Source organism: Tripterygium wilfordii, chromosome 19 (assembly GCF_013401445.1).
Source record: "Tripterygium wilfordii isolate XIE 37 chromosome 19, ASM1340144v1, whole genome shotgun sequence".
Lineage (NCBI taxonomy): Eukaryota > Viridiplantae > Streptophyta > Magnoliopsida > Celastrales > Celastraceae > Tripterygium > Tripterygium wilfordii.
The window spans coordinates 5028243-5050140 of NC_052250.1; the positions used below are offsets into that span (position 1 = coordinate 5028243).

The 21898-nt window shown below is 37.2% G+C and overlaps 1 protein-coding gene across 1 annotated transcript; it reads left to right on the top strand.

The window, feature by feature from the left end:
- Positions 1-15111: 15111 nt before the first annotated feature.
- LOC119986062 (premnaspirodiene oxygenase-like) lies at positions 15112-16907 on the top strand. Its single transcript, XM_038830609.1, has 2 exons — positions 15112-16013; positions 16094-16907. The coding sequence occupies exons 1-2, from the start codon at positions 15270-15272 to the stop codon at positions 16715-16717; spliced, it is 1368 nt and encodes a 455-aa protein (XP_038686537.1). The 5' UTR covers positions 15112-15269; the 3' UTR covers positions 16718-16907.
- Positions 16908-21898: the final 4991 nt, after the last annotated feature.

Below are 21898 nucleotides of genomic sequence, written 5' to 3' on the forward strand. Positions count from 1 at the left end.
ATAAGGATCTGGATGATGAATCACTGAAATGTATATATTTTGTCAATCGAGTTGAATATATACATATATATGCTCAGCATATATAAGTGCCTGACAGACCGTATTACATCACCCCCATCGTCCTATGCTTGATTATCTCAGGGTCTGTTAGCATCTTGGATAAAATATCAATGTTTGGACGAAGGACAAAGGGACGAAGATTGACGTCCTCCAATTTCCCAAAAGGTCATGTATACTTAACCCTCTGTTTATTCTAAGATTATTATTTGCATCATTGTTCAAATCTTAAGCGTATAGTCAAAGCTATGAACTTCCATTGATAAGAAACGTAAAGAAGTTAGGATTGTATTTAAGACTAAAAGGGAAGGTACAAGATAGTGAGAATAAAAATATAAGTCTAAATATCGTCTTCGGCTTCAGAATCGGAAGTTTGCATTGCATCGATGACTTTGAATTCTTCATATTCTTTGATCATTCGATCAACTTCTTCCTTGTTTAAAGTTCCAGCCTTGTATTGCATCATTACTTCTCCTAAACCTTTGATTCTTTCCTTTCCAGCAGCAAGAGCACATTCTCCCTTTTAGAAATCGGCATCTTCCTTTGATTCTGTCAGTTCATCCGATAGCCGATTCGCTTTCTCGATAGAAGCACTTAGCTCAATTTCACAATCTTTCAACTTAGAATCAACTTCTTGCAGATCCTTCAATAATATCTCATTTTCTTGAAATTTGATCTTGAAAACTGAAAGTTCCTCCTCCGTATCTTTTTGTTGCTGCATTATGTTGGACAATTGCCTACCCTGATCTGTAAAGTCAGTTTTCAAAGCAATATGCGTTCTATCCAATTCATCAAATTTATCTTCAGCTTTCTTTAAAGCTTCACAGCAGCATTCTTCGTTTTTTCCAATTGAGCTTCGGCCTCCATCCTTAATTTTTTCTCTTACTCTTCGGCCTCCAAAATTTTTTTAATATCGGCTTGTAATAATCCACTGGAATGTCAAAGACTCTTTACTTCCTCACTTAACTTTTCGACTTTTTTATCAATGTAAAGCTGAACTAACAAAGCCTGAAAGAAGAAGACGAAGATTATTCTTAAGCTAACATAGAAATACAAATAAATTGAATTTCGAAAATACCTGAAAAGCACAAGAAATACTATAAAGAGAAGCATCCTCAAGATTCAACTTAGGAGGAGTGAAACCAAGGGGATAAGCCAATTTGTGTAAATCAGGAAATAACTCGGCAGGCCTCGAATAAAGGGGGATGTTAGGGATCGACATTTCGAAACTCCTCGCCGGGAGATTAGATGGAAGATCAGCACCCGATAATCTCAACTCCTTTTCAATTAGAGCTCTCAGAGGTGAAACTGGATGACCATGATCTTTTCCTTCTATTCTCACAGTCTCCTCTATCACTTCATCATCAGGAACCTGAATGATGTCATCGGCCTCCTTGTTCAATCCCGCACTTTCATCTACCAGAGAAGGAGACGATAGCCTGAGTTTTTTCTTCCTTATAAGTGTAGAATCATCATCAATATTGCTCTCATGAACTTCAGTTGCTTCAGCAATTGTTCCTAGCTCACTGTGAAGTCTCAAGCTAGACTCATGTTTCCTCTTCGTCCTCTTCGCCTTAGAGCTTCTCTGGACTTTCTTACTTTCAGTAATCTCCTTAAGAGTCAAAGGAACGATTACTCTTGGAGCCATATGAGATTCTGTCAAAAATTAGAAAAGAAATCGTTAGAAGCACGAAACAAAACCGAAGACATAAATGTTTTGTCAACTTACTTCCAAAAAGATACTTTGCTGAAACAAATTTCCAATCTCTTTCAGAACGAGGAACCGTCTTCAAAAACAATTTACAGTTCCTCTGAGCTTCTTTAGTAATGGTTATCTTAGGAGATTTCCCTACAATAAAAAGACAATTATTCATAATAGGATTGAATGAAGATAAAAGAAATCTAACTAATTTTACCTTGAATATTCCAAGAAATAGGAATAGTATCATCATCTTCCAAAAGAGTTTCCTTCTTCACCAAGAAATATCTCTTTTGCCAGTTATGATCACTGGATGTTGTCCCAGCGATCAAATTTTCCTTATCTTTCTTCGACAACATAAATCTACCTACATCTTTTTTATTTTCTTGCTAAGAATAAGCAGTAAGAAATTCATGAAGACCGAAAGTAAGATTGTATTTTGCACTCAAAGCTTCTAAAGAGAGCAAAATACGTCAAGAATTAGGCATAAGTTGACTGGAGGCAACTCCAAAAAATCTTAGCACAGATCTGACAAAAGGCCCTAAGGGAAATCTCGACCCACACCTTAATCCTAAAACATACACAACAGTCCACCCTAGAAATTCATACGAAGCTGATTCACCAAGAGCAGGAATTCGCATTTCTATCTCTTGAGGAATTCCAAATTCGGCCCTATAACTATTTAAATCTTCTTCTGTTAACACAGAAGCAGGGTCCTTGTCTACCACTATATATTCCTCAACAACCTTTTGAGTCTTACTCTTTGAACGAGTGGTTGGTAAAAAGCTAACCTTAGATGGACTAATCACCTTTTTGCTCGATACACATTCGGATTCAGAGTAAGATGAAACCCTAAGACTAGCAGTTTGATCTCCTAATTCTTTTTCAAGTATATCACCTTCAGGAAACTCATCTTGAGTATCCCTAATAGCATGACTTTCACTCGGAATAATCTGGGGACCAAAATTAGATTCGTCCCTCTCGTTTTCTCTCTCAAACCTATCAATAAATTCTTCAGAGGAACCGGACCAAGCCATGATTGCAAATTCGAAAAAGAAGAAGTCAAGAAACGTACTGAAAGTCGAATCGTGTTCTTGAAGTTTTAAGTTAGTGGGTGGTTACAGTAACCCATTAAAAAAACCCCAAGGATTAAATAGTAAATTCAAAATTCAAAAGTTAAAACTCCTCGAAAATCGTTCCTCTCTGAACTAATCAGAGCCGTTCGATTAAAAGTAACTTTTTGATAAATGGCGTAAAAGGCGGCGATACATTATCACATCTCCCTAACAACTAGTCAGAATCGAAGCATGATTCAACTTCTATAGTTGCACTCTTTTCCTATAAATATACTGAAGAAAAACCAAAGAAACGCCACTTCCAAAAAAAAACCTTCTACAATCATGAGTTCTTCCAAACTTCCTATTAGGCCTGAATATCAGAAAATAATGTCCAAACCACCAGTCAAGTCAAATGAAGGACCATCTGAAGTTACAGAAGAACTTCAACAATTGAAGTTCTATCTCGATGGGTATGATCCTTATCAACATGTCTCCGATCTACAAGATCTGGTGATACGCTTAGATAAAGACCTCCATGAAGCAGAACGAAGGATAATGGAACTCACCAGAGCCTACAAGTTGGCAAGAAGTTCACTTTATCGGCTTCGGGATATGTCAGAATACGCTGCCATGGAGGAAGATCCTCAAAAGCTGCGACAAGCTTTACAAAATATTAATCTTTTTATGAAAAATAATCTAGTTAAAATGTATCATGCCTTATGGCCAAGACCTTAAAAGCTTGAGCAATTTTAACTATTTATAAATATTATTCCATGTTTATTTAATCTCTGTCAAAAATAAAGCTTTTAGACAAACTGAGAATTTCCTCACTAGATTCCAAGTACATTCAATTTCTGTCACAAATAAAACCTTTGAATGAAGCAAAAATCTCCTCGTTAGAAGACGAAACTCTATTAGAGGATGACGAAGCTCTATTAGAAGAAGACGAAGCTTCCCAAAGTTCCAAAAACAATTCACCTCCAATAAATTAGCATCAATCCTGATAAATTAACCCTCGAGCAAACCAAAAGGCATTCCAACTCTTCGAAAAGAGACATAGATTGAATCCATAACTGTCCATCTTCCCACTACTTATCACAACTTCCAATAACTTCTTTCATATTCCACTTGTATAAATATGCAAACGAAGGAATTGAAAGAAAACAACATTTTCCACAAAAAGGATGGATATTCCCAACTATCCACCCACGAAGAAATCTAGAGTTGATGAAAGTTCTACTTCCAAAGAGATCGAAGACGGAAATGATCCCAGATTCAACCTCTCTCCTATAAGAGAAGAAATATATGAAGACAATCATCAGAAAACCATTGAATCCCTACAAGAAGCTTTGATGGAAACCAAAAGAAGACTCGAGAAAACAACCGATAAAGTTCAAGACTATAGAAGACAACTCATGGTCTCAAAGTATGCCATCCAAGGCATCCGATATATGTCATGGGGCAGACAAGCAAGTAGCCATGATCCAGATAAATTGCATGAAGCGATCACTGAGATCACAGTACAACTTAAATCTGTTGTAGATGGAGTAGATAGTGTTCTCTACACTCTAGATTAAAATTCCTGTATATTTTCCTTCCTTAAGTTTTATTTCAAAAAAAGGTTCCCATGAAGTCTCATTTTGTTCTCTTTAATCGAAAAGAGACAATTTATCACAAATATAAAAGGCGGGATATTTGGATCGTTTGTTTTGAAATTCAATTCCAAAATACGAAGAGACGCCATAATTTCTAGAAACGATGCAACTGTTTAGCTTCTCCACATTCTCCAGGAATAACTACTTCTTTGAACGTGAATCTTTCGTCCTTAAATACACGACAATAAGGAAGGAGAAGACATTCCTTATTCCTTCCAAAAATCTCTCAACACTTAACAAAATGAGTTCTTCTGATTCAACGCCTGCAAAAAGAGCATTGGATGAGAAAGAGAATCCCATTCCCTCAAAGAGGGCAAGAAACGAAGATCCATCGTCTTCAAAGGCAGGGACCAAAGAGCAAGGTTCCACATCTCGAATCAACGATGAACCAGACAATTCAGTCGTTGAAATATTTGTAGTGTCTGAAGAGCTGTATGAGGAAAACCCTCAAAATTCCATCGAAGGCTCGAAAGGACTCCTGGAGGAGGCCGAAAGAAATCTGCAAAATGAGTATGAACGAAACCAATCTTATACAGACGTGCTTAGAGCAGCAAGAGATGCGTTGAGCAGGGTTCGTGATAATGCTTGCCATTCTCGAAATCAAAATGTTTATCGATTGCAAGAATCCTTATTAAATCTTGCAGCCCATGTTGGGAATGCAATGAATATCATAAACGATGTTATTCGCACCTGGGCTCGTTAAGAGTTAGGCCACTACATATTTATTTCCATGTATGAAGTATTTATCTTGACAGAGATGTTTTCATTGTTACTCTCATTGTTCTAAAATTGCAATTGCAGAAGAACTTCAACAGTCAAAGATGCAAAAAATGCAAACAGAGATGATGAGACGAAGAATTCTAAAGAAGACACAACCCCAAGCAAAATATTTCTAAGTTTAAATCAAACTTAGAAATAGGGGGCAAAGTGTAGGGGTCAAAGTCAACCTCAGCAAATTACGTGGGCCCCGAAGCCTAACAACAACATAAAAGCCCAACATAGGCTAGGGCCCCGAAGCCCAACAACAATCAGGCCAGAGCATACAGTCCAGAAAGGACTTGGTCTTTTAAAGGCAATACAAAGCAGATGCAAGTAAGGCCGAACCAATAACTAAGGGACGAAGTCGAAGATAAGACAGTTCCTCTTTAAATGATAATAGCCGAAACTACTACAAACTACTGTAAACTACCTCAAACTACAGTAAACTCCCCCAAACTGCCATGAACTTCTCCAACTGCCACAACTGTTGGTAACTACTCAAGAGAAGCATAAAAGGAGTTCATTAGGCTCAGGAAAGGGGACTTCGGTTGGGAAAAATTCTGACTTTCTCACTCACTCTGTAATCACAAGTGATACATAAAATATCATATAGTTCTGCACCGTGGACATAGGCTCAAAGTCAAACCACGTAAAATATCTTTGTTTTGTCTTACATTTACCAACTCACTCTCAACAATTCGATTGTCGATAATTTACATCAACAATAACCAAGAATCAGTTTTGGAAGTGTTTGAAATCCGGTTTTCAATAATGAGCTTGGAGCTCTAGGAAACCAAGAAAATCCTAAGTTCGTCAACCTTCCACTAAAGTAATTATTGAGGTGATTGGAACAAGCCTTGGGGCTATACATTATTGAGTATATGAAGATGCAAATTCAGTTTGTATATTGAAGATTCAAACATGGACAATTGATCTTTCAAGGAGTACCTAATTGTTCATAATACGCTTCATGAAGAGACAAGTGGGGACCAGTTGCTTTACCAGAAATGATATATGGAGTGTTTGGCCTCAAGAAGGACTTGTATTAGCTTTTTTTGAAGTACCATTTGAAGACCCCAAACAAGGCTTAGTGCCGAGTACAATTTGCTTCACATTATGAGTGTAAAGAGTCTCTTTTGTAGGGCTAGGATTCAGTTTTGATTGGATCAAATGGCTGTGATTGCAAGGGACTTTTGAGGCGGAGATGAAGTAGTACGATCTGATCCAAGAGAGGAGCATGTGACAGCAAATTATTTACAAGAAACATTCTTGAAGTCCAAGTCTAGCAACGGCTAGAATGTCCTCGGCTAAGATTGTTTGCCATTTTTCACCCAAGGGCAACGATTGATGATTATCTTTTGAAGTCCAAGATCAGTCTCTATATTTGATCCTATAGTTGATATTGAAAGAGAGCTTGCACACAAAAGAGGGATGTCCCTCCCATTCTAACTTGGAGAAGCCATTTGCAAGATTGAACACCTATTTGCTCTCAAGCTTTCAAGCTTCATCAAGCCTACTGATTTCATCAAGCCTTTACCCAAAATTCTTCAAGGACTTCACTACCGTCTTGCTTTTGCAAAGTGTGAAGGTCCCCTTCATTTGTGCTACTGTTTTGAAGCTTCTCCATACCATTGCTTTAAAAGACTTCACCACTATCTTGCTTTTGCAAAGAGTGAAGATCTTCATCTATTTGGCCACTATTTTGAGAGAATTTCGAAATCCTCGTTTGAGCTTCATTTATATACATACCTGTGAGGTTGTTGCAATTGTATTGAGTGTTACTCAACCCCATTAGCTTAGTGCTAATTTTGAGTGAACCATTTGTACCAAACACTTATAAAAGTCCCTTTATTGGGCAACTACCTTGTTAGAGGTTAAGTTTGAGGGAGTGCTTAAAACTCTTGGTTGTAAAGTTTGAAGATTGTCTTGAAATCTTTAGTTTCAAGGGTGACCTAAAAGCCCTTGTGAGTTTAGTGGAACTCTTATGAAAATCATACCCTTAGCGGATTGAAAAGTTCTAGGTTGGTGAACCTAGATAGTAGATATAGGAGAAAGGTCTCTGAACTACTCTAAAATACTTGTGTTGATTTTCTTAATTGAATTGTTTACTCCTTGATTTACTGAGTGTTTAATTGCTTTCTAAACTATTTTGGTTATTGCAAGACATTGCATTAAAACTTATTTTCTGCCTCCGCGTGTTGATCATTTGCATCAGATTGTTAATTGCATTAGTGGAGGTTTCTCTAAACTATTAGGACAAGTATTTTGAGTGCAGAAATTTTCTGAACCCAAATCTGTCCGTGACTAGCAGACTGCCTTAGAGCTGTAATTTTGACCTGAATTTTTGATATAGTGTTTATTAGGGTGTTTTGATATTGCATACCAAACTTTGTTAAATTTCGACCTGATTTGCTAGGTGAAATTGATGTTACTAAATCTGTGCGCAGATTTGTGTTCTTGACATTGTTAAGTGATTCTTGATTGTTTAGTCATTTGACATCCACTACTTATTGTATCACATATTGTACTTGATTGAAATTGGAGTAGGATAACCATTGGAGGCATAATTTGTGTGTTAATTGTTAGTTGGTGATTATTTGTTGAAATTATGAAAGGGGATTTCAATCGGAATTTGGGATACAATTTACCCCGCTCTTGTGTTAAGCACGATCCTTCAGTAACCTCTGCAATTTCTCTTATAAGTGGTACAAATGCTCCATACTTCTCGCAACTCCCACCAAATGTTGTCTTTGTGGTGATTGCATATGTTAAAGAAATTAACATCTCGTTGAGATTGATCTTTGACCTTGCATTTGAAGAAATGGATTTAACAAATTGCGATAGCTCTTCCTCTCCGATCGATTGTAAAGCTTGAACCCTTCTTCCGCTTAAGAGCTCCACTATCAAAATTTAGCGTGTCTGTCTCCAGTAATCTCCATATGGTGGAAACCCCACATTACTATTGTTATAGAACAAGACATCTATGGCTAGAATATAAGGTCTTGATGCAAAACTAATGTCATGGGTTTTCATTAGTTGTTTGGCGACTTCTAGAGAATAAACGACAATGGTGGACAATTCACAAAGCTGAAGATGCGTAAGAGGTCCATATTTGTTGGCTAAATCATGTAGGTGACGATGAGGCAGAGCGCCAATCATTTGGTGAATGTTTCCTATCAGGGGTTGTTGGACCAAGACTTAGTGTCTAGGTCAACATTGTGTTTTTTATGATTGTGTATGATAGTATGCCAAAATGTGTGTGAGCATGCTTGACTTGAACACATCCTAAATTGCTAGTAAATATGCTTTAATTGTATATTGCCAAACTATATGTTGATTGTTTAATCTTAATTGTGCATAATATGCCTTGGATTTATGATCGTACATACATGTGAACCATATCTTGTGTAATCGATTCATTGGTTAAATGCTTATGCTTAAATGTTTACATGTACCAAGTTATTGATCTTATACATTTGAGTAAATTGTGGCCAAAGGCCTTATGTGCTAAGTGCTAGTTTGTGCCTATCATGTAAGTGTTGGTCTTGTGTCACACACTTGAAAATTGGCAAAAGAGTATTTTTCATCCCTCAACTATTGGTCAGGTTTCATTTTTGTCCCTTAACTCTTTTTTTTTCCTTTTTCGTCCCCCAACTATGGAAAAGTACCATGTTTATCCCTCGAATAAATCTGGCCATTGAAAAATCCTACGTGACATCATATTGTTCGTCAGATCAGGTTTTTCCCAACCTCAATCTCACTAGAAAGGACGAAAATGATACTTTTCAATAGTTGAGGGATGTAAATGAGAGAAAAAAAGTTTAGGGATAAAAATAAAACTTGCCCCATAGTTGAGGGACGAAAAGTATCTTTTTGCCCTTGAAAATTGATCTTCTTTGACACATTCCATGGTGCTGGAAATTCAGTTTTGGAAATGAACATACATGGACTACGTTAAGGTTACAAACTTTGATTTATCATATTTTAATAACTTGAACCACTTGTCCCATGAAGGTCTACTATATGTTCTAGTACAAGAATTAAATGAAATTGAGTGCATTATACTTAGATTTGGTCATATGCTTAAATTCCATCTAAACTAGGTTTAACCTAAGTTTTGTGCATATGTGTTTCTTTATGAATGTGGTGAACCAAATGAACTCCGATTTACATGTAAACTTTTATGCAACTTATTTTCATCATTATGAACATACTTGACTAAGGATAATTCAAGAGAAAATGTCATTTAGATTGAGTTTGCTGTATGTGCCCAATTTGTGTAGTCAACTTGGTTAGGCCATAACTTTGTTATTTGTGAACCAATTGACTTAAAATTTGGTGTGTACATTTTATCCACTGTGATCTTTTATATGAATGCTTAACGGCCAAATTTAGACCGCCACACATAGGGGCTGCACAGTGCAGTTGCTGTACAATTGGAATTTATCGGTTTTCGGCTATTTTAAGCTATTTGCTTAGTTGAGTGACCAAAAGATTCCTGATTATTATGAAATTTTATATGAACAATGTAATATGTATAAAATGATTTATCATGCAGTAATTTGAATTTTCTGGGTTGTTTTTGAATATGATTAACCTAAGTGCTTTACATGAAGCTCCTTGAGCTTACATATAATTGGAGAGTTTTGCCTCTTATTTATTTGTAGGTGAATCATCATGATGGTCATATGTGCCTCAATATTCAGTTTGGACAGTGATTATGATCCAGTTTTCAAGTATGAGCTTGAAGTTCTAGGAAACCAAGAAAAATCTATGTTCATCAACCTTCCACTAAGGACATATTTGATTGTTGATTGGAACCAGCTTTAGGGCTAATTCTATGGAGTATATTGAGCTGCATATTCAGTTTATCATGTGAAGAATTGAAGCTGTGCATGGTAGGGTGCATTGGACCCAAGGGTGACAAGTTGTGCAACATCATCTTGTGCATGGAATTTATCTAGAAACTTATAAGTGGACTTATATTTGCTGGGATTTAATTGATTAAGCTTCTAGAAGGAGTCTAATATTTGAGCGAATTTTGGTGGTCATTTAAAAGTTTGGTGGTCATTTAAATACAAGAGACAAAGTGTAGAGCCAAAAGACATGGAGGAGAATGAGCCACATCATCTTTCTCTTTAAAGGACCAACACATGGAACCTACTGTGTACTACATTTTAGAATTGACATACTCTTTGTTTGGCTATACTTGAGAAGGAAATTGAGGTACAATGAAGAAATCTTTGGTGCAACCAAACAAGACTTAGCTTATGAAGATATTCTTGAAGACTACATACTCCAACGTACACTAATCTACGGCTGAGATTGAATTGGTCTAAATCATGAATGGATCAGATTACAACAAGACTTGAAGGGTTAAGATGATCATTTAAAGGTGAATCCAATGGTTGTGCATGAGACAACATTCTTGCTTGCAATATTGGTATTGAAATCAAAGCATGCCAACGGCTACATATTGCAAAGCCATGATTTAATGAGCTTTTGATCCAATGGCCATAACTACTTGCTCCACATGAAAGGTCAAGATGAAGACCTAGCTTTGATCCAACAGTTGAGAATGCAAGAGCTTGGTGAATCAAAAGGAGGGTACCCATTCCAACTCCAAGAAGCCAAAATTACATTCAAGAAATTCTTGCTCTCAAAGCTTTCAAGCTACTTTGTACGATTGAATCCAAGCTTCCACTCAAGCCACTCTAAAGGCTTCCTCACTATTTTGCTGTTGCAAAGAGAGAGTGCTTCTCATTTGGCTTTAAATTTTCAGATTCAAAATCCTCCTTATTCTTCATTCATATCCTACCCGTGAGGTATATTGGTTGTATTGAGAGAGTTCCACATCTCATTAGCTTAGTGCTATTCTTGTGAGAACCCATTTGAGCCTATACTTGTAAAAGTCCCTTCATTGGGTAAAACCTTGTTTAGGTTGAGTTTGAGGGAATGCTTGAAACCCTTGGCTGTAAAGTTTAAAGATTGTCTTGAAATCTTCAGTTTCAAGGGTGACCTTGTGAGTTTTGTGGAGCTCTCGTGAAAACCACACCCCTAGTAGATTTGGAAATCGTAGGTTGGTGAACCTAGGTAGTAGACATAGGAGAAGAGTCTCCAAACTAGTGTAAAATACTTGTGTCTATTTCCTTGATTGCATTACTTGCTTCTAGATTGACTAAGTGTTTAATTGCTTTCTAAACCATTTTGGTCATTGCAAGACTTTGCATCAAAACTCATTTTCTGCCCGTGTGTTGATCATTTGCTTGAGGTTGTTAATTGTATTAGTGGAGGTTTCTCTAAACCATTAGGACAAATGTTTTGAATTGCAGAATTTTCTGAACTCTAATCTGTCCGTGAATAGCAGGCTGCCTTAGAATTTGAATTTTGATCTAAATTTTTGATATAGTATTCATTAGGGTATTGTGATACTACATACCGAATTCGTCGAATTTCGACTTGATTTGCTAAGTGAAATTGGTGTTACAAAATCTGTGCACAGATTGTTGTTACAAAAATCTGGTTTTGTGATTCTTGAATATTGTATCATATAATGCATTGGATTGAAACTTGATTAGGATAATTATTAGAGACCTAATTTGATATCTCAAAAGTTGATGATTCCAATGATAGCTTAATTTTACATTAATTTTGTAATACCCGATCCAGAAACTGGTTAAAAGAATTGGACACGTTTTTGGAAGTATGTGTAAATCAATATATGGTGGCCCAACACGTTTTTGGAATTCTGAAAATTGATTAAAAGAAAATGGACATGTTTGGAAGTATGTGTAAGCCAATATATGGTGGCTCAACACGTTTTTGGAATTCCGAAAATTGGTTAAAAGAATAGGACATGTTTTTGGAAGTATGTGTAAACCAATACATGGTGGCCCTACATGTTTTTGGAATTCTGAAAATTGGTTAAAAGAATTGGACACGTTTTTGGAAGTGTGCGTATGTGTAAGTCAATATATGGTGGCCCAACACGTTTTTGGAGGTTTTTTTTTTTTTTTTCAGTTTTTTAACATAAATTTAACGTACCAATCGGTCGGTCATTTTGATTTTCTATTTACCGATCTTTTAGATATGCGAGATTTTTTCATATTAGAATAAACGGATGCGTGATATTGTATGAAAGGATTTTTTAAACTGATTTAGAATATATAATTTTTTTTTAAATCTATAATGTATTTTGAGAAAGAAATCATTTTGAAGTTCATTTAAGAAAATAAAAAAGTTCAATCTGATGATGTCATGCTTGAAGAAATTTTCATCATGTATTTTAAGAGATAAATTATTTTGAAGTTCCATTTAAGAACATAACGAAGTCTAACTTGGTGGTGTTACGTAGGGGTGTAAAAAACCAAACCAAACCGTAATCCAAACCGTAAACCAAACCGGAAAAAATCATTTGGTGCGGTTTTTTTGTTTACGGTCCGGTTTCGGGTTAGAAAATGCATGTTATTCGGTTTTCGGTTTACGGTCCGGTCTCAACAATTATAATTCGGTTTCAAACCGAAAACCGAATAGTAATTTATGTTTAATAATATTTTTATAATTTTATATAAATAAAACAATATATACAAATTAGTCTTTCGGCCCAATTTCTTTAGTCTTTTGACCCAATTTTCTTCTTTGGCCCAATTAGAACAGATACATAATGTAGGTTTACAGGTTCAGAGATAAGAAATTCATAAATACAAATAATTATCCGGTTTAAACCGGTAAAACCGAAAACCAAACCGAAATTTTCGGTTCGGTTTAAAACGGTTTGTACATATTAAACGGTCTGATCCGGTTTATAAAAACAACAAACCGAAAATATTCGGTTTCGTGGTTTCCGGTTTCAAACCGAACCGTTAAACCGAACTTCCACCCCTAGTGTTACGCATGAAGAAATATGGATAGGAAAAAAGTCAATTGAATAGTTTACAAATTTTAAAATGAAGAGGGACATATAGGTAATTCATTGAGCTTTGTTTTTATTAATATTTTTTGTTCTTATTTGAACATATCTTTTCAATTGCGTATTCATTGGCAATTTTTCCTATAAAAAAAAGCTCAGTTTGTGAGCATGTGTTTTTTGGGTTGAAATGATACGCTGTCATTTTCTGCCCATTTGGCAATGGAGCATCCCACCGTATTCCGCTAGTAACACCATTGGGTACACGTTCTACTAAACGGACCCTAATATGTATTGGTCTTGTTGAATGTCTAACCGAAGTGAATGATTAGTGTTTCAAACATGTTCTTCAGATAACGTTCATGCTATAACTGTCTATTTCTATAACACTACTCATTTTTAGTGGAACAAAATTGGACATGCCCGCGAACCTAGTTGCAATGTGAGCTTATATGCACATTCGAATTCCGTCCAAACTCAAAGCCCTAGGTATTATTAACTTTGTCATACTTGACCAATATGGACTTATAATCACATTTACATAGCCAACAATCTCCTCCTATGATTCCTTTTCATATCCAAAAAAGGGGCTGGGCCCTGCAATCCATTTCCATAAAATCACCTACAATGTTTTTAATCTTATCCCTCCATTCCATCCAACGGATATGTAATAAGTATTTTAGGTCTCTATCAAACGAAAGGTAGGGTAAAAACCTTCTTTCTTCTTTCGTGCTAGGATAAAAGTTTTCTGTAACTCTGCAACCGTTTGCGAGCTCTTCCCTATTCCCTTTCTCTTCCGATCAACACTCCTTGTCTCTCACTGACAAAAGGCTGATACGAGAGAGACCTCAGGGGCGACCAATCTCATGTACTCCTCATGACCCCTTTGTTCATAAAATCGTCATCATGATGAATGGTAAAGAGTTAGAAAATTTTTCCAAATTGATGTCAGATTTTGCTATCTTACTTTTTGGAAATAAGAGGGTTTTCATTATCAGTCTCAGATTTATGTCTTTTGTTAACTTTCGTTCTTAGTTTTAATAAAAAGAATTTCAAAATCATAAGCTGTCGCAAAAAAAATCCTTAAACCTAGAAAAAATTAAAAACCATAAATAAATTGATGGAAGAATTGTTTGTCGAACTCATCCGAATTATCACAAATCGTCGAACTCATCTGAATCATCGAAAACTGTCGAACTCATCTGCAAGCTCAAGTCAAAGGAGATCGCACACCCTAACCACCTATCCATGGGAAATTTGATTCCGGGTCGTTGCTGCGGCTAAGGAGATAAAGACTTCAATGAAAGGTAAGGGACGAGGGAAGAAGAAAGAGGAAAGAAATAATATAAGCAGAGACCAAGAAGAATGAGCGAAGGCGGAGAGATTGAGAGAAATTTTTACCCTATCTTTTGTTCGATAGAGACCTAAAATACTTATTACATATCCATTGGATGGAATGGAGGGATGAGATTAAAAACATTGTAGGTGATTTTATGAACCCCCAATCCCCCAAAAAAGTTAGAGATCCCAGTCATCACAGTAATTCATCTTGTCCCTTGATTAATATAAGTGTAGGAATCCACAAAATCTGGTGATTGAACCAGAGAGTGATATATCAATCACTAGAATGATTGGGATATCATTAACTATGATCTCTATCACTTATGTTTCATATCAAGTGCACAGTCTCCCTCGCATGTCAACTACCTACATTGTCTATAAGGCATGTCTTACACATGTAACTAGTGATACCAGACCACATGTTCTACAAGAAGGGAATCTTTTATTTCTCTTATCTTTGCTGGTTAATATAAGAAAATAAATACAATAGTATTATAAAAAGAGTAGGTTATCATGTGTATGTCACTAAAATATGGACTTATGAGGTATCTTCTGCAGTATACAAGATTCTTATAAAAAGAGTAGGTGATCATGTGTATATGTCAGTAAAAAAACGAATAGCTTTACCTCCATAAATGGATAATCAAATTCTCTCTCTTCCTGTAATTCTCTTGGGCGACCTTGTTTTCCTATTTGTGCTGCTAAGAATATGCAGCAAATTGAAAAACAAGAAGTCAAATTCAGTGGCCCCTCCCTCTCCACGGAAGCTACCCCTGATAGGAAACTTGCACCAAATGATTTGCTCTTTGCCTCATCGTCGGTTAAGAGACTTGGCCAACAAATATGGACCTCTTATGCACCTTCAGCTCGGTGAAGTCTCAACCATAGTCATTTCTGCTCCAGAATTTGCCAAAGAAGTAATGAAAACCCATGACATTATTTTTGCTTCAAGACCTTATGTCCTTGCAGCAGAGATCCTGCTATATAATTTCAGCGATATTGGTTTTGCACCATATGGAGAATACTGGAGACAGATGCGTAAAATATGCACAATGGAACTCTTCAGTGGAAAAAGGGTCCAAGCAATGCGATGGATCAGAGACGAAGAGGTATCGGAGCTTGTTAAATCCATTTCTTCAAAGTCAAGGTCAGAAATCAACCTCACCGAGATGTTAATCTGTTCAACATATTTGATCACTTCAATGGCAACATTTGGTGGGAGTTACAAGAGGCACGAAAAATTTGTACCACTTGTAAAACAAATAGCAGAGGTTTTAGGAGGTTTCAGTTTGGCTGATGTGTTCCCTTCCATAAAATTCTTTCGTACGATCGTTCTGATGAAGACTCAACTTGAGAGAATGCATCACGAAGTTGATGAGATACTTGAAAGCCTTATCATTGAAAAAAAAGGCAACAAGTCTAGAATCGATTCCAATGGGGAGGTCGTCAAAGATTTGATCGACGTTCTTTTAAATCTTCAAGAACATGGAGAATTTCAGTTTCCCTTAACAACAGAGAACATCAAAGGAATTATACTGGTAAGTGGTCGATGTGAAGCTAATAGAATTTGGCTCCAATTGTGTCGATTTTCACCTATTGAATGAAATATATCTTTCAGGACATTTTCATTGCTGGGAGCGAAACGTCTTCTTCGACAGTAGAATGGACAATGTCAGAGTTGCTAAAAAATCCGAGAGTAATGGCAAAGGCTCAAGCGGAGGTGAGGCAGGTCTTTGATAGAAAAGGATGTGTAGACGAAGCAAGAATCGAAGAGCTAGAATTCATGAAACTAGTTATCAAAGAAACTCTAAGGTTACACCCTCCCCTTCCCTTGATACTTCCGAGAGAATGCAGAGAGAAGTGTCAGATTCTTGGTTATGACATACCTGTCAAAACACAAATCATCATTAATGCATTTGCTATTGGAAGAGATCCTAGGTACTGGATTGATGCCGAGAAGTTCTCTCCTGAGAGATTCGTTAATAGTTCGATTGATTTTAAGGGAAATAACTTTGAATTTATCCCATTTGGTTCTGGAAGGAGGATGTGCCCTGGCATATCATTCGGACTAGCAAACGTTGAGCTTACGCTTGCAAATTTACTCTACCATTTTGACTGGAAGCTCCCTAACAACATCAAACCACAAGAACTAGACATGACGGAGCGTTTTGGTATCGAAGTTCGAAGAAAAAATGATCTTTATTTAATCCCCATCCCTTACCAAGCTACACATGTTGAGTAAAAACAAAAGGAATTACGTTTTATCCAGAATAAATTCTCACTTGTGGTTTATCATTTCCCACGTACGCATTGAATCGTGTGCTTTCTATCTCTGTTGTTGTTTTTCCAGCGCTTACTGTGGCCATGGAATATGTATCTTGTACTAATTACTTTGTTCTACAATTCCTGTTAATTGTTCATTAACTCTGTTATATATATATATATATATATATATATATATAATCATTTCTAACAAATGAGTAATGTCTATTATATCCTATTAACCATTGGGAAATCATTAATTTCAGTAACTCTGTTGAATACAATGAAGACAGAATTGTCAATAATACACGCTTACTATTGAAGTTGACCCAATGTGGACCTATTGACCCAACCCGATTGACCAATATTTGAACTGCCAGAATTCGTGAGACCTCACGACCCAGTGGTGGATTTCGGCGACCCAATTTGGACCCGACCCGGTTGATCAGTGTTTGACCCAATGTGTATGCTCATCATTACGTAGGGCTTCAACTTAAAAGAATCTTGTGGTGGATGTGCTCTTATTAGGTCTAAAAAACCAAGAATCAGGGGCTATGTAAATTTTTGGTCACTGAAAAATACCAAAGATTTTATTTTGATCACCAAAATATCAAACATTTCAAGTTAGTAACCCAAAATTTTTTTCTTTCATATTGATCACTCGGACAGATTTCTTATATTTTGGACAGCCAACTCGTTGATGTGGCATATAAAAGTATTATTATATATTATGTGGCCTGACAAACTTGTGACTGTATATTTCTTCTTTTTTTTTCAACATTAAAAATAAAGACACATCATTATCTTCGTCCCCATTAAAAAAAACTCTAAAAAAAACAAAATCTCTAATTCGTGAAGTTAGGGTTCGTCTTCAATGACCAAATAAAAAATCATGCATGAAGTACATTAAACGTGTCGATGCAAGTATGACGTATCGCATGATGTTTCCAACCCTCGTTGACTCCAGATCCACCAAGAACTTTCTATCAAACCAACACCGTATGACGTATCGCACGAGTCGGGCATGGGAGACGGGTACGTGGGCAAACCGGCAAAGGCCAAGATGCCGTTAGGATGCGACAAGGATGGTGAAATCTAGATTTTGATTTAGGTGTTGGGGTTTTTGATTTTTTTTTTTCAGTTTTTAGGATTTTTTTAGGATTGAGAAGACGATAAATGCTGTGTTATTATATATTTTTTAAATATTTTTTCATGTATGGTTCAAGTTTTGAGATTTGGATAAAAAATATATATATATATAATAAAATTAAAAATTAATAAAAAAAAAGAAAAAAAGAGAGTCAATAAATAAAATCTCTTGATATTAATTATTCATTAAGTCTGATGATTCTTGTGATATTACAGTGTTTGTGTTAAGATTAAATTAAAGTCACGTATTTATGTTAAATTCGTTATGCACTACACCTTACACTAAGATAGAATGGGTGGTATGAGATTTAGTCAGAATGATTTGTTCTAGTGATAGTGGTTGGTGAATTCTTGAATTACTAGGGACTAGCAATAAGTTGGTTGGGGGTTGTGATAAGTGCCAAAAATGTACACTTCTAATGATAATTTATTAGAGCATTTGTTATGTAATTAGGGTTTAAAGTGATTATTACACCATTTAAGTACAAATACCATTTTTAATCACTTTATATTTAATTTTATATTTTGAGACCCAATTCGTGCCAACCCATGTACAATATTTGCTGGCCCATTTTTTGAGGAGCCCATCTTCTTAATATCATTTGAAAGGCCATCATTTATTTGGTAAAGATCTAATTTGAAAGCCCACAATTTGAAAGTCCAATTGCAAGTTTTCTTTTGGCCTGTAGGATTTATTGTGGCTTATATCATCACTTTGTCATGATCTTTGTTCCTATAGATATACATATATCACGTGTCTCTCTCTCTCTCTCTCTATATATATATATATGTATGTATAGGTGTATATATAGGTTGCTGACATACAACATTTCACCAGAAGTGACCTTGCTCTCTATAAATAGAGGGCATTGCATAGACGACAGGGGGACAGACCACAATTGCGCACAACATATACAAGAGAGTGATATTGAAAATGAAAAGGATTCTCGTGCAGCAAAGGAGAACAAGGAAAATAAAGGGGTTTTTCCTATGCATGTTATGAATATTATTTATGTTTATTTGTTGTGTAAGCCTAGCATGAGGAACTGTAATATCCTGACCCGATTATACACTGTTCATAATACTTTGACGCGTTGATCGAGGTGGAGTGAACTTCGGTGATCGTGAATCGGGATTTGGGGAAAATAAAAATTAAATCAAGATAAAACCATGAAAATATTTTAATAAATGGGGGATTTAAAAAGAAAATTTTTGGCGCGAGAATCACTTAAATCAGATATAAACTGGATTTATTATGAATTTTTGAAGTTAATTGAAACATTTTATTAAGGGATGTCTTTGAAAGATGAGTGCTTTTGAAAGTAAAAGATTGTATAAAAAAAAATAAAAAATAAAAAAAAATAAATCAAATCGCAAATATACCCTCACTCTCACACGACTTTCTCTCTCCTATTTCTCTCTCTATATCACGGTTTACTGGCGATTCTAGCGATTTCGGCGACGGTGGTGGTCAAGGTTGGTACCAAAAGAAGCGTAGGAGTGAGACGAGTGTAACCCAAGTTGAATCACGTCGAACGGAGCTCCGGTTTGGGAGAAATCAAATATTGAAGTTCTGGCCACCGTGAACTTCCTTTGGTCGATCCGGTCGATTCCAGGGGACTGTTTGACTTGTTTTAGGTACCTATGAGTTCATCTCATCGAGGTCTTTAATTTGGTGTAAAATTTGGTAGCTTTGGGTGGCCAGATCGCCGGCGGTGGTGTTGAATGGGTTTGGGCCAAGTCTGATCGAGTTGACCCGGTTTAACCGGTTTGACTCGGTTTGACCCGGCTTAACCCGGTTTGACCCGGTTTGACGCTGTTTAACCCTGGTTGACCCGATTTAACACTGTTTGATCGTTGACCGTTGACCATAGTTGACCGAACGTATTTTAATTTTATTTTTGTACATCGTGTTTTTTTATGTAGACGGTGATCCCGGTTGAGATTCGGAGCGGGTTGAGTTTTTGAGTTAGGGGTTTGACGGGGACGCGTGCGTGGTATTCACATTCTGATTTCTAGGTAGGGGTTTCCGTATCTATCGCGTGTGATTCTAGGGTTTCGGTTTCACAGACTCTTATTATATTTTGGTTATGTCAGTTTTTGGGGTTGGAAATACGACCTGTTTGTATGTTTTATACGTATTTTTTGTTGATTATCATTGTTGGTATGTTTTTAGGAGTGGGGTGATTGGAGGTGGATGGTGTAGATTGTGGGGCCCGTATAGGACTCCAACATTAGACCGGGTACGTATCTATAGACCGTCTGAGGTGAGCTGTATCACAGGGGACGCTTTCTAGTGTAGGCTATGCTATCGGGATATCCGATCCTCATCCAGTTTTTGTGTGGACCTGGATTGGGAGACACAGTATGGGGATTAGGATGGGTCCAGGGGTGGATTATGAAGTATGGATTATGGATTATCAGAGACCAGTGTTTGTGGTTATGGTGTTGAATACCCTTTTTATGCCCTACTGAGCTTCTTCGCTCACCCCTCTTCTTGTTTCCCCTTCAGGTGAGTTGGAAATAGGTGACGATGGTCAGTAGCGAGACGCATGAGCTGGTGTGTAGTCTCGAGCTGTTCTTTAGCTAAGTGTGAGTACTTTGGGTATTGTATTTTGTATATATTACCAATTTACTCAGTCTGAACTCAGGTGGATATGTTTTCTTATTTTCGCTGTTGTATAGATACTCCGATGGTTTCGATGGGTGTATATATGGTATTTTGGAGGGACTGTTTCCACATCATGTTTCAGAAGTTGTATCACTTTTTATGTTTATTTAGATTTATATATTGGATTAGGGGTTGGTTTGGGGGATGGGGTCCCATATCGGTCACGTTCTTATGGGTATAGGTACACCGCGATATACCTTAGGAGAGAGGGGCGTGACAGTTTGGTATCGGAGTTGTAGGTTTAGATACTTACAGTGATTAGACTACCTAGGTTATTTAGTTGGCTACACATCATGCGTTTCCCGGCTAACCTGGTGACCTGGTGAGTTTTTATTTTTGTGTTTCTTGTTTTTAGATTTATGTATGTGTGTGTTACATTTTGTAGATATGGTCGACACACGTAATACTCGGGTGCGAGAACAGGGATGGGGTAGGGGACGACACGAGGCGGACGAGCCTCAAGGGGTAGATAAGGCGGGTATGCCTGAGATGACTCCATTAGAGTGTGGGCGAGGACGGAGAGGTAGGGGTGCGAGAACATGGGAGGGGCAAGGGCAGGCGAGGAGCTTATGTAGCTCCAGTAGATGATATTGGGGAGGACCAGGAGGTACCACCGGTACAGCCATCACCATAGGGGGTAGAGGCAGTAGTGACTACTTTGCGACAGGAGGTTCGGGATGTTACTAAGTTAGTGAGAACATTTGGGCAGACTGTTACAGGACTTGTGTCATAGATTACCGCTCCAGCCCCAACTGCACTACAAGCTCCTGCTAAGGTTCCAGCACAGGTTTCGGCTTTGGGTGGGTTACAGGAGGGTGCATGACAGATTGTGGAGGCTCAGGTAGCTCCTCTGGCGATTAATACTTCGATCACGGAGCTAGCTGAGTTATGGAAGACGAATCCTCCGGTTTATAGAAAAGTGATAGATCCGGTGGCAGTAGAGGAGTGGCTTCGCCAGCTATGCAGGAAGATGATTTCCTTACGAATTCCTGAGGAGAGGACGGTTTTATTAGCTACAGAGTTCTTAGAGGGGGATGCTTTTACATAGTGGGAGGTGATGACAGTTAGTCGGGGCAGGGAGGGTCTGCCATGGGCAGAGTTTGAGACAGCTTTTCTGTCACAATATGTACCATAGACAGTGCGTGTAGCCAAAGCTAAGGAGTTCCTTGAGTTGATTTAGTCCCCGGATATGACATTGTAGCCAAAGCTAAGAAGATACTGAGATTTTGGAGAGGATTGTCGCCAAAGATTTCACCTCACTTGGCCACTCAAACTATCACCACCTATCACGAGTGTATTGATAAGGCACTCGGAGTTGAGAGGACATTAGTGGAGATTAAG

Excerpts from the sequence above, each read along its gene's own strand:
- LOC119986062 (XM_038830609.1), top strand. The coding sequence starts at position 15,270 with ATGATTTGCTCTTTGCCTCATCGTCGGTTAAGAGACTTGGCCAACAAA. Across the intron at positions 16,014-16,093 it reads ACATCAAAGGAATTATACTG|GACATTTTCATTGCTGGGAG; the intron begins GTAAGTGGTCGA and ends TATATCTTTCAG.